The sequence below is a fragment of the Chelonoidis abingdonii genome, chromosome 6 (genome assembly GCF_003597395.2).
Source record: "Chelonoidis abingdonii isolate Lonesome George chromosome 6, CheloAbing_2.0, whole genome shotgun sequence".
In the NCBI taxonomy this organism is placed as follows: domain Eukaryota; kingdom Metazoa; phylum Chordata; order Testudines; family Testudinidae; genus Chelonoidis; species Chelonoidis abingdonii.
The window spans coordinates 98,136,011-98,148,587 of record NC_133774.1 but is presented as its reverse complement, the minus strand read 5'-3'; the positions used below and the strand labels follow the sequence as shown (position 1 = coordinate 98,148,587).

The window sequence follows — 12,577 nt, the reverse complement described above, 5'->3', positions numbered from 1 at the left end:
TAAAGTGGAGGAGCTGCAGAATGCCTACCACAAAGCGTGGGAGGCAAACTGCTGCTCCGGTGCTGCCCCTACGACATGCCATTTCTATAAAGAGCTGGACGGAATACTTGGAGGCGACTCCACCTCCACTCTGAAGACCGCCATGGACACTTCAGAGTCTAGTTCAACAACGCAGGAGGAGGAGGAGGAGGAGGAAAGTGGGAGCGAGGATGCTGAGGAGGATGGAGGACAGCCCAGCATCCCTAGATGCATGCAGCCAGGAGCTGTTTTCAAGCCAGGAGGAAGGTAACCAGTCCCGTTAATGTCAATGAAGTGCCCACAGTGATCCACAAGTGCCTAGAGAACCACAGAGAAATACCCCTTATGATTTATATACTCTGAGGCCAGGTGGGCTGGTGCCAGAATTGGAATGTGTGTCCCATCTATCACCCCTCCACAGTTAGGGAAACACATTTGTGCAAAGCCAGCCACAATGTCATGCACGTTACCCAGAGTCATGGTTCTTCTGAGCAGCATGCAATTAATGGCTCTGCAAACTTGCATCAACATGATTCCAACAGTCAACTTTCCCACTCCGAACTGGTTAGCAACCAATTGGTAGCTGTCTGGAGTTGCCAGCTTCCTAACTGCAATATACACCCACTTCTCCACCAGCAGGGGAGCTCTCAATCTCGTGTCCCTGCACCCAGGGTGGGGACGAGCTCCTCACACAGTCCCATGAAAGCAGCTTTTCTCATCCAAAAGTTCTGCAGCCACTGCTCATCACCCCACACTTGCAGGACGATGTGATCCCACCACTCAGTGCTTGTTTCCCGAGCCCAAAAGTGGCGTTCCATAGTGCTGAGCATGTTCGTGAATGCCACAAGCATTCTCATGTCATATGCGTTATGCGAGTCAACATCGTCGGACTCCTCACTGTCAGTTTGTAGCTTAAGGAGTAACTCTACTGCAATTCGTGACATGCTTGCAGCAGTTCCTCAGCAGTTCGGGATCCATTCCCACAGACCAAAAAAACGTTGAAAGATAGCACCAAAAGTGGACGGAAGCACAGGGATTGCTGGGATACGAAGTAATGCATCATGGGGTGTTGGGACAGGACCCAGAATAACCTGCACCCACCCCACCCTTTCCGACAAGCCACAGTGCCAGAATGGGAAGAGGGGCTCTGCGGGATAGCTGCCCATAATACACTGCTCCCATTGCCGCTGCAAGTGCTGCAAATGTAGCCATGCCAGTGCACTTGCAGATGACAGTGTGAACACACTGCAACACTTTCCCTGCTGTGGTCTCTGAGGGCTGGTTTAACTCACAGCGCTCTATATCTGCAAGTGTAGCCATGTCCTGAGTGAGAGAAGAGAAGAGGAGTGAGCTGCCTCAGTGCAAGGAGGAGGAGGAGGAGGTGGAGCAGAGCAGACCAAAGAACTGAACTGCTAGTCAGAGGGGAGTGCACAAAGAAGAGAAGTTGAGCAAAGCAATTTAGGCCAAATTGGCAATCAGAGGGGACAGGGATGTCAGACACACAAACTATACCTAGGAGAAGGAGGTGGACTCAGGAAGGAATTTACAGCTGTGCACATGTGAGGATGGACCTCAGTTTAAATGTTATGTTTTTTTTCTGCTGCTGTTCTGCTCATAGGTCTGTGGTGACTAGGAAGGCAGAGATTGGGTCTGGGCTTTTCAGCTACAGTCAGGTAGTCCAAATGCAATTATTTTTGCCAAAAAAGGCAAGCAACCGTTTAATTTTCCAACCAAGCCAGTGGTGGCTGTGTTGCAACTCTTAGAGTTTTACAAACTTGGTTGCTTTAATCTTGGATTAAGCTTTCCATTCTGAGTAGCATTACAGATTTTTTTTATAGAGATGGTTGCATAGTATGGTAGAAATGTCCCATAGTATGTCCCAGAAATGTACAACAGACAGCTAAAATTACTACTGTGCTAACAGATCTATAACTCAGCAAGAGAATGAATATATCAGATTTGAACTGCCTTTCCTGACATAGCAGACTCAGAGTCTGGGACAGCTAGAGGTAACATACAGGGTAGCAAAACAGCTGAAGATGTTGTGGTGACCAAGGTGGAAGAACTCAGATCAACACACATAGGCCTGAATTTAAATGGTGGACCAAAGGTCCATCTAGCCCAGTACTCTGTCTTCCGACAGTGGCTAGTGCCAGGTGCTTCAGAGGGAATGAACAGAACAGGTAATCATTGAATGATCCATCCCCGGTCACTCACTCCCAGCTTCTGGCAAACAGAGGCTAGGGACACTTGGAGCATGGGGTTGCATCCCTGACCACGTTGGCTAATAGCCATTGATGAACCTATCTCCCATGAACTTACCTAGTTCATTTTTGAAACCCTGTTATAGTTTTGGACTTCACAGCATCCTCTGCCAAAAAGTGCCAAGGTCGCCATGCGTTGTGTGAAAAAAGTACTTTTTGTTTGTTATACACTTGCTGCCTATTAATTTCATTGGATGACCCCTGGTTCATTTCTTGTGTTATGTGAAGGTGTAAACAGCACCTCCCTATTCACTTTCTCCACACCAGTCACGATTTTACAGACCTCTATCATATCCCCTCTTAGTTATCTCTTTCCCAAACTTAAAAGTCTCAGTGTTTTTAATCTCTCCTAATATGGAAACTGTTCCATTCTGCTATTCATTTTTGTTTCTCTTCTCTGTACCTTTTCCAATTCAAATATACCTTTTGTGAGATGAACTGACCAGAACTGCACACAGTATTCAAGGCGTGGGTATACCATGGATTTATATAGTGGCACTACGATATTTTCTGTCTTATTATCTATCCCCTTCCTAATGGTTCTTAACATTCTGTTGGCTTTTTTGACTGTCGCTGAACATTGAGCACGTTTTCAGAGAGCTATCCACAATAACTCCAAGATCTCTTTTTTGATTATAACAGCTAATTTAGAAACCATAATTCTCCATTTTTTAGTGAGATTATGTTTTCCAATGTGCATTACTTTGTATTTGTCAACACTGAATTTCATCTCCCATGTTCTTCATGTTGGTGCGTACTATCTCATCCACAGCCTTGTGCTTGCTATTCTAGTTCTCAAAAAAAAGATTATCCTCATCTTAAAAAGTTTAAATTTTGAAAAACATTTTCAAACTGTTATTATTTAAATGACACATGACAACAGCAATGTTAGCTCTCTGGGACAACTATGATCTATTTCAGACATATCTGCCGGGCATGCTGATTTACTAATCAAGCCAATGTTCAAATATGGTCATCTGACGGTCAGCCATGTGGAACATACTACAGAAACTGAGTCTTGGACTGATGTAGCTCAAGTTGTAGCATTCGTAAGGGGATCAAGACAGGAAAATTTATGTGCACATTGTAATTCAGTATGTACTTAATCTCCATTCTGACTGAAGTCTCTCTTTTCAAGGACAGAGTCTCGTGTGAATTTTTGCAAAAAAAGAAAACTAGAAAGTTCAGTTCTGGAACTCATAGCAGCTAAAAGCAATCCTGTCTTTATGTCCAAAAATTTACCCTTAGAGATGACCAATGTGATGGGGTAAACATTTCTGGGTCTGTAGAGGAAAAGCAGCAGATCAATCAAATCTAGATGCTTGAAGCTGCATTGATCGTACAAATGCCAGATTCCCCAGACTACAGCAAGCACCATTCACGTAGCTCTAACAGTTTGGCTCCATTCAATTCATTATGGAAAAGTACTAACTGAAAGTCTACTAGCAAACATTACACAGGTAAGTGTAGAGGAGATCCCTACATCAGTAGTTGCCTTTAAAATTGCTGCTAAATACCACTAAACCCACAAATGATGCCAGTGAGCGCACACATTTAACAAAGCGTTCAACCACCAGACTACTTGCCTTTCAGAATATATTGCTGTGAATGGAAACAATGTTCTCATTATCTTGGAGCTCTGCAATGGTAACACAATGGTAATCAAAACAAGTTCACATCAATATGTGCAACACAGCACAGTCCAGGACTAGGTGCAGATATGAGTCAAAGGCCCAAGGGTGGATGCTTTTCAGCTTTATTAAGTTGTTTCCTGCTGATTTGAAGGGAGACAAGGAACAAAAAACACTCATTGACACAGGCAAATTGAACACAACAGCAGTAACAGGTAGCGCCTATGATAGATTAAACTAGAGCTATTCTTGACAAAAGTATCAACAAATAAAGTTGTTCACAGACATAACAAGGATGGACCCAGATTCTTGAGTCTAAGGAAACTATGATTTATAATTTTGCTATGAATATGCTGTGCTAAGGGCCAGATTACAGCAGGCCCTTGTGAAGGTTAGGTTGCGGGGGAGGGAGGCAAAAGAAAGCCAGAAAGCTTACCCCATTGCACCATCTACGCAATGCAGTCCTTGCACTCTTCTGATTGCAGAGACTGTTCCCTTCCTTCATTCCAGGTGGACCTATATCCCTGTCTCTACTGTTCCAACCACAATTGCTGTCTGGCCATGAACAGAGGCACTCCCTGAACCTCTCTAAGGCCTCGTCTACACTACGCGTTTAAATCAATTTAAACAGAGTTAAATCGATTTAACGCTGTACCCGTCCACACTACAACGCTCTTTATATTGATATAAAGAGCACTTTATATCGATTTCTGTACTCTTCCCAGACGAGAGGAGTAGCGCTAAAATCGATATAAACATATCGGATTAGGCTTAGTGTGGACGTAAATCGACGTTATTGGCCTCCGGGCGGTATCCCACAGTGCACCACTGACCGCTCTGGACAGCAATCTGAACTCGGATGCAGCGGGCAGGTAAACAGGAAAAGCCCCGCGAACTTTTGAATTACATTTCAATGTTTCCCAGCGGAGCTCTGATCAAACCGGTGGCTGCATCCAATCCAAAAGAGCTCCAGCATCGGACCGTGACGGAGATACTGATCGACTCGCTGTATGGGAAGACAAATTCTGTTCACCAAAGCTCGTTAAGAAACAGAAATGCCGAAATGGTCGAAAAATCTCCAGCTACACAGTGATGTGACAGTTGTAAACGGAAGCCAGAGCTCTAATGGACGCTTAGGAGCGGAGGGATACTCGAACTCCAGCTATCTCACAGTCCACATCAGTCGCTCTGAAAAGTATTTTGCATCTGCTTGCTGAGTCCAATGTCGTAGGTTCAAACATGGCAGTGGGTCCTGGGTGGTCAGGGATAAGCTCCTCAGTTTCTTCCCCCACCCACCACGTGAAGAAAAAGGAAAGAATATCATTTCTTGAACATCTTTCAATAGTCCCACCACTATATTGTACTTGAATGCTGCTGGGAGACCGAGCTGCAAGCAATGAAGAGCATATGCTCCTCTCCCCTCTCTGGTGGCAGATGTGTAGTAGCACTGATAACTGTACTTCAGAACCCCTGAGTGCTCCAGGCTTTTACTGAATATGGGGAACCTGGGAAAAACAGGAAAGATATCTGGTCAATCCTCCAGTAGTAGGACTAGAACGGTCTAGTAACTGTCTTCAGTCATAGCAACTGGGGGCTGATCTTCAATCAGCCCCCTCTTTCCTGGTAAAGAAGAATCTGTGTATGCACTGGACTTCATAGCAGACAGCATGGTTGGCTCCTCTCGCCTCGCCACGCTTATTTGTCCTGCCTGCCTGTCATAGCCCGGAGCTGCCTCCCCTCATTTTATCTCACTAACAAGTCTCTGTTTCTTATTCCTGCATTCTTTATAATTCATGACAGCAATGGGGGGGGACAACTGCCGGTAGCCCAAAGTTCGGGAGAGAAGCAACGGGTGGGGTTTGTTGAGGGCACCCCCTGTGAATACTGACACGACAATTCCTGGTTTATGGGCGCCTAACTGAATACAATTTGGCTTCCCTCTAAAGTTACAAAAAAAACTTTTTTTGCCCCCCCTAATTTAGCAACGGGGCTTTGAACCCCCCTTCTTCCCTATTTTTAGAAACCATAGAAGAGGGATTGATCGGGAGTCATTCTCATTTGGCTTTTGCGCGCCCAGCCGATCTCAAAGGGCCAGTGCGCACTCATTGATAGCAGGCAGACAGTAGACAGAGGGGAGAGATAATCCATGCATGCTCATTGCCAGTTTACTACTGCGCACGTGAAACGGTACAGAACGACTGTGACCATTCTGCTATCATGCAAAGCAAATGGAATGCTTCTGTGTAGTGCTCGAGTATCGCCTCTGTACACAGCGCATTTCCAGTACACATACGGTGCTTAGAGAAAAAAACAAAGCTGAACAAGGCTCCATGGTTCCGTGACTATGGCGTCTGCAGGGCAATCACAGGGAAAAACGGCGTGAAAGAGATTGGTCAGGCTCGGATCTGTTTCCCGGAGAGGAATGACGCGTGACAACAATCTTACCCAGAACCGCCCCAAGCGACACATATTACAACGCAGAATTCCCATAGGGGCGGCGGGGAAGACTGCGGGAACTATGGATTATTGCTACGAGAACGAGGCCTACCACATGCAACACTTCAGAAATCGACGCTAGCTCGGAACAGGATGGCACATAGCCCGAATTACTGTGCCTAGTGTGGCCGCGTGAAATCGAATTTATAATATCAGTTTTATGAAACCGATTTTAGCTAATTCGATATTATCGCGTAGTGTAGACGTGGCCTAAACCACAATGTCTCTTGGAGACATCCCACACAGTCAACACAACTGTGCACCAACCCTAACAAAATCCTGTGATGTTAAGTGACAGACGATTCTGGACAGTAAGGAAATACAATTTTTTTTTGTTAGTAGAAGAAAGTTTTATTTCAGAAAAAGCATTTTCTTTAATAAACTTCCCCTTCTGCCAAAGAGTTAATTGTAAGCCTAAATTATTTGTAAAAATCATTCTACAGTACCTTTAAGGATTTGTAATACAGGTAACCGTACCCCTTATTGTAGAGAAGTCTGATTTCATCAATTCTGTTAACATTATAAACCATAAGAGTAAAGCTCAAGTGATTTGATCATATTATCAGAACCTCAGCATGGAATTACAACCTAGATCAGAGCTGGCCTTCAGGGGTCTGCAAAGCCAATGTCCACAAGGTATCTGAATATAAACCTGGGCTGAATTTGACCCCAGAATGCTATTAGTGACAAATATTACTGCAATAGTGAATTCTAATTCTAACTAAATATCACTTGTATTGGTGAATATGGACTTGCCTTCTGTCCCTCTCATAAACTAATAGGGAAAATGATATTTGTCTCATACTCCTGAAAAGGAGTTTTATATGTAAATTCCTGTTCAGAGACAAAGTGCATTCAAGGATATTTATGGTAAAATGGAAGTAGATCCCTTGCAGACTTTTTTAAAGTTACTGAAGGTCACTACTAGCATGTCGGCTGATGCATACAATTGAATAATAACATTTAACACTCACATGGCTGATTACATCTTCAAAGCACTGTACAGACATTAGCGAATTTCTTGGTCACCAGTTTATGTTTAAAACAATACATTGTGTAATGCAGCCTCTTTGCTATGCAACAAATTCACAACTGTTTTCTTTTTCACATAGCTAACAATATAGAAACATTTTTCACTAAGTACATTAAGCACACAGTGGAGTCCTCCATTATTCATACACATTACACTGCAAACTGAACTGGAACACTGGGAACTGTGTTGCTGGACATATAATGTTATATTTACTCCACTGGGGTTCAGTTCTCTAGGGCTCACACATTACTGAACACTGTACACTCTCCTCTGTACGGGGTAGACATTTTTAAAAAGAGGGTTTGTAATATTTTGAGCCAATTTTAGTTTTTATATTATTCTTTACCAAGTGATTTTCAGCAATACATGATAATAGTTTGTGGCATTTACATTTTGGAATGTAAAATTTTAGTAGTAAATGACCTCCCCAGAACAGTGAGGGAAAAGGGAACCTTGCTGTTTATAATATTATTAGGCCCCAATCCTACATTTAGATCCACCTGTGCAGAATCTTAGTCCCACACAGAGTGCCACTGAAGTCAATACAGGTTCATTTGGGCACAAGAATCCATCCCATTAATCCTATTGCAGGACTGGGGCCTTAAAGCTCAATCAATTTGGGTCTGGCTCTTAAGTATAAATTGGCTTCCTTGGCAGTTGGGCAAAAGGCTTTCAAGTATGGAGTGGAAATTTCTCAGTGGGATTTAACTATGCACATATCACCTAAACTGCTTGGCATGATACCATATTACTGAGAGATTTATAGGGATGAAAGAGCTGAAAGATTTTAAACAGCTAGTCAAGTAGTCCCTATAAGGGTATGTACTCCAAATAGTCAATGCTACTTTAAAACAATAAAAGATTTTAAACAACCGAAAATAAATGAAACAAGTCACAGTTAAAGTTGCCACTCTCATCCTTAACTTCCTCTGTCGTGCCAGTAAACACACAACTTATGCACACTCTGATCAGAGACACCTGGGTTAGTCTGCAAATATCAGCTCCTACTACTGTACTATGGAGCAAAACAGTATCTGAGACAAATTGGTTATGTACACCTGAAAGCAAAAGTTGGATGAAACATTGTAAACTAGTTTTGGTTACAATACAGAATAAATTTCAGAGAGGCTAATACCCTGTATGCCAAATGTCAGCCTGGAATGTCTTACTATCACTGAGTTACAAATGCCTGGAAAAAGGATTTATCACGGAAATATTGACAGAGCTCTACCTATTAAAAGTATTACTACCCAAACTGTCCTCCCAGAGTGAACTTTACAATCCAGTTCTATATTCCTTAATAAAAATAGTGATTTCCAGTGACAGAAGCTTAGCTGTAACTGCAATGTTCAGGTAAAATAAAGAGTGTTGCAACCAACCAAACTAGTGCTCTATGAGCAGGGCTGGTGCAACCATTTAGGCATTCTAGGTGGTCGCCTAGGGCGCTGGCATTGAGGGACACCATTTTCTTTGGCAGCAACCTTGGCGGCCGGATCTTCGGACACCCCGGTCACCACCGGCATTTAGGCAGAGGGACCTGGGGTGTGTGGAGGGCGACCTGCAGGGGGGCAGCACATAGGGGAACTCCCTGCCCCAGCTCACCCCTGCTCCGCCTCCTCCCCGAGCACGCCGTGGTCGCTTCACTTCTCCCACCTCCCAGGCTTGCGGCGCCTAAGCTGATTGGCGCCACAAGCCTGGGAGGCGAGAGAAGTGAAGCAGCCACGGCGTGCTCAGGGAGGAGGTGGGGCAGGGGTGAGCTGCCTTCACTTCTCCCGCCTCCCAGGCTTGCAGCACCAATCAGCTTAGGCGCCACAAGCCTGGGAGGCAGTAGAAGTGAAGCAGCCACAGCATGCATTGCTCGGGGTGCTCGTGCTCATGGGCGGAGCAGGGGTGAGCCAGGGCACTGTGGCTGTTAGTGCTCCAATTTGGTTTCTTTTTTCTTTCAAGCACCATAACAGTTACTCTTCATCTCATACTGTTGCCCCTGCAGCTGTTGCTGCCAATGTCTCACTGCTACTCTGGGCTGAATCATCAACACTTTACACAGGACTTCCTGTCAATCACGAAGAGGAAGTGCTGCTTTCAAAAGAGCCAATTCAATGAGGAGTGATGCTAACAGACAGAGTAGTGGTAGCAAAGACTGCTAACATTGCTTCCATTTGGCTCTTAGGAGCTGCATTGTTTTGTCCTGTTATTTTAAATAGTTAGAGAGAGGGATTGGAAACACAAAGAGAAAATCTTTTAGTAGTTGGAAGGCTGAAAGGAGAGCAGGCAAGAGGATTTATCTATAGGTATCTATACTCACCACTTTAGTATACCTGGACCCTGTTTTGGAGATTTATGTCGCCACCATAACCATGGCTAATAGGGCTTCCTTTTATTATGTGAACCCAAATTTAATCCTATCTATGGCCTGGTACCCACTGCCATACCCCAATATAAATATTTTAACTTCTCAGTTATACCCAAATTGTGTTTATTATATAGAGCACGACAAATTCTGCAATCATTACTCTGGCAACACTGCCTGTGAAATCCATGGAAATTTGGACTGTCACATACTTTGCCAATATAGCTCAGTAATACAATGTCAAAAATAGTGACTTGCAATTTTTCCTATTCAATTGTAGGTACCAGACAATGGACCAAAAAGAATATTGGAACACCAACAGTACAATCATATATTACTTTTCCTCCAGGGATCTCAAAACATTTAACAAACGTTGCTAAATACGCCTCACAACAACCCTATGAGGTATGCATAGTAATGATAACATATACAAACATCACTTCTCCTGCCGTAGAAATACAGTCACTTCTGGGATGGAAGAAAGCATATGTTTAATATAAACAGCAACATTTCATAGCAGTTTAAAACACGATGCTTCATATACAAAGGTAGAGAAAGAGAGTAGGCAGAGCCACAACTTTAAGGAGATGACTTAACTTAGGTCTGAAATACTGATTTTGTAAAAATGAGTTTTTCCGCAATAGAGAAACCAAAAATAGTTAAACCAATAGAAAGTTACCATGATTTCTGTAAGATTCCCATGGAAACAGGTATTTTAAAACAAATTAATCTCTCTCTGTAGTTCCTGTAAACTAAACATTACAAGGCTGAGAACCAATGAAACTATAAACAAAAGTGAACAGACCTCTGTGGTATTCACATAAGAGAGTTAAACAGCATCAACCATGAAAAGTATATCGGAAATTTAAGATTCTTGCATTCTTGATACTTTTAGTTTATTGTAGCCTAGGTACAGAAATGTATTTGTTCATTTTTAAGCACACTGCGTCCCTGTAAAAACCAAGAAGCCATCCTTACCTTCTTCATTTAAAATCCATGGCAAAAATGTATAGTCTGATTCATAGCCACAAGTGCTGTCTTCAAAGGCACAAGACCCAGCAGAGAGCTCAACAGCTCCAGCAAACAGCAAAACTGCAGGGACAAAGAAAGCTCTGTTCACACAGATAGCATTGCATTGCACTCAGAATGAAAAGAATGGTGAGGGAAACCACATGCTTCTCTGCAACTTGGACAAGCAGGTCTCATGCTCATTCACTCACGGAAGCACCAGGAATAAGGGCAGCAGATAGAACCTGTTGAATTCAACACTCCTTTTTCTCTTTGACATCACAGGTTACATTATAGCACCCAACAGAAAGATGCTGCCTCGCTCACACCTTCCAAAGTGAGGCTGCACACACAGGACCTTTACAAGCACTTCACTGCTTTCACAAGCAAACAGCCCACAAAGGCAAGAAAGGGATTAACAGCAACAGGGACTAAGTTTGCTGGTCCCTCCACCCAACTTCTCCCCGTATCTGGGCCCCCTTACCTTGCACAGTGAGGAGATACAGCAGGAGCATAGTCGCCCGTCCAGTGAGGAAAATAATACAGCTCTTTGGGATTGAACTAATAGAGGGGAGAAGGGGTGGGGGAGTATATGAACCCTCCAGGGACTATGGCAAATAAAACTTCCAAGCAGCAGACAAGTTCCTTCAGTGTATGTGTGTTTGCACCAAGCCTCCTTAAGTGCTCAGGACAAGGTACCAGAATGGAAGCAGGCGCAGCGGCAAACATGAGCTGAGCCTGGAGAGGGAAACCTACCAGCTACACAGCTGGTCCTTGGCTCTAACAAGGATAGGGAGGGGCTACTCCAGGACTCTGTGTTCCTCAGGCACTGCAGCTTATAACAGAGTTCATCTCCACAGCCACTCAAGAATAGAAAAGAAGAATGAAGGAAAGACTGAACATAATACATGCAATTTAGGAAGTCTGCAAAACAGAAAGGGGGACGAGGGGTTCTCCATGAGTGCTATGGTCATTTTACAAGTAGGTAAGTTGTACCATGCACACAGAACAACTTCCCACAGCTGCATTTTGTCCTTCACTAACATTATTCCGATGTCCTCATATCTAGTTAAAATGGGACTTGTTATGTATGCTTTTTTTTTCTTAACATTAACAGTACTGGAAGATGGAATTTCCTTAAATTAGATTGCTTGAAACTCTGTAAATTTATAGCAGAAGGGAAAGATTTTCCTATTCAGCACTATTGAATGTTTCCATCTGTCTGTAATGCTTACATCACACATGTGGATATGCCAAACAGTTCCATGCACACGTTGATAGCATGTTAAGTCACTAATAAGACTTTTATGGTGTCACATTGAAGGTTTTCTTTTTAAATGTTGTTTCCTATATAGAAATAATACAAGCCATGCAGCTGAATAGATCATAAGCAAACATTATATCAGAAAGATATGAACCATCAGACATAATGGTTAATTGTGACTGTTTGTTACAGAATATTTGGATGGCTGTCAGATACAGGAGCATTCTGGGAACTATAGTTCAATAACCAAGCCAGTATAACATGGCTCAAAATCCCTGTATTTCTATTTTAATCGTTTTTCCATTATACAATCTTTATTGCATCAACAGTTGTTTTGAAACACAGTTTTTCTATTAAAAGGTTTGGGAAAACATCAATTTTAAATGATCAATTGTAAGGATTTCTCAGGTTGTTGCTAGGAAATTTAACTTCAGTGGTGCATTTAATTGTTTAATTAAGTGATTTGAATAATTTGAACAACATAAAGAATTAGCACACTCTGAACTACAATTT

At 43.0% G+C, this 12,577-nt stretch overlaps 1 protein-coding gene across 2 annotated transcripts in view; it reads right to left on the bottom strand.

The window, feature by feature from the left end:
- The window catches only part of MAMDC2 (MAM domain containing 2), a 107,500-nt gene extending 95,426 nt beyond the window's left edge, over positions 1 to 12,074 (bottom strand). Inside the window, exons 1-2 of one of the 2 annotated variants that reach the window (XM_032798156.2) lie at positions 11,285 to 12,074; positions 10,771 to 10,884 (exon numbers count right to left, since the gene is read on the bottom strand). In XM_032798156.2, the coding sequence (XP_032654047.1) occupies positions 10,771 to 10,884; positions 11,285 to 11,315 (145 nt within the window). In that variant the 5' untranslated portion in view covers positions 11,316 to 12,074. The remainder of the gene's footprint in view (positions 1 to 10,770; positions 10,885 to 11,284) is intronic. The other variant, XM_032798155.2, reaches the window with a different exon arrangement.
- Between the last annotated feature and the right edge of the window lie 503 nt (positions 12,075 to 12,577).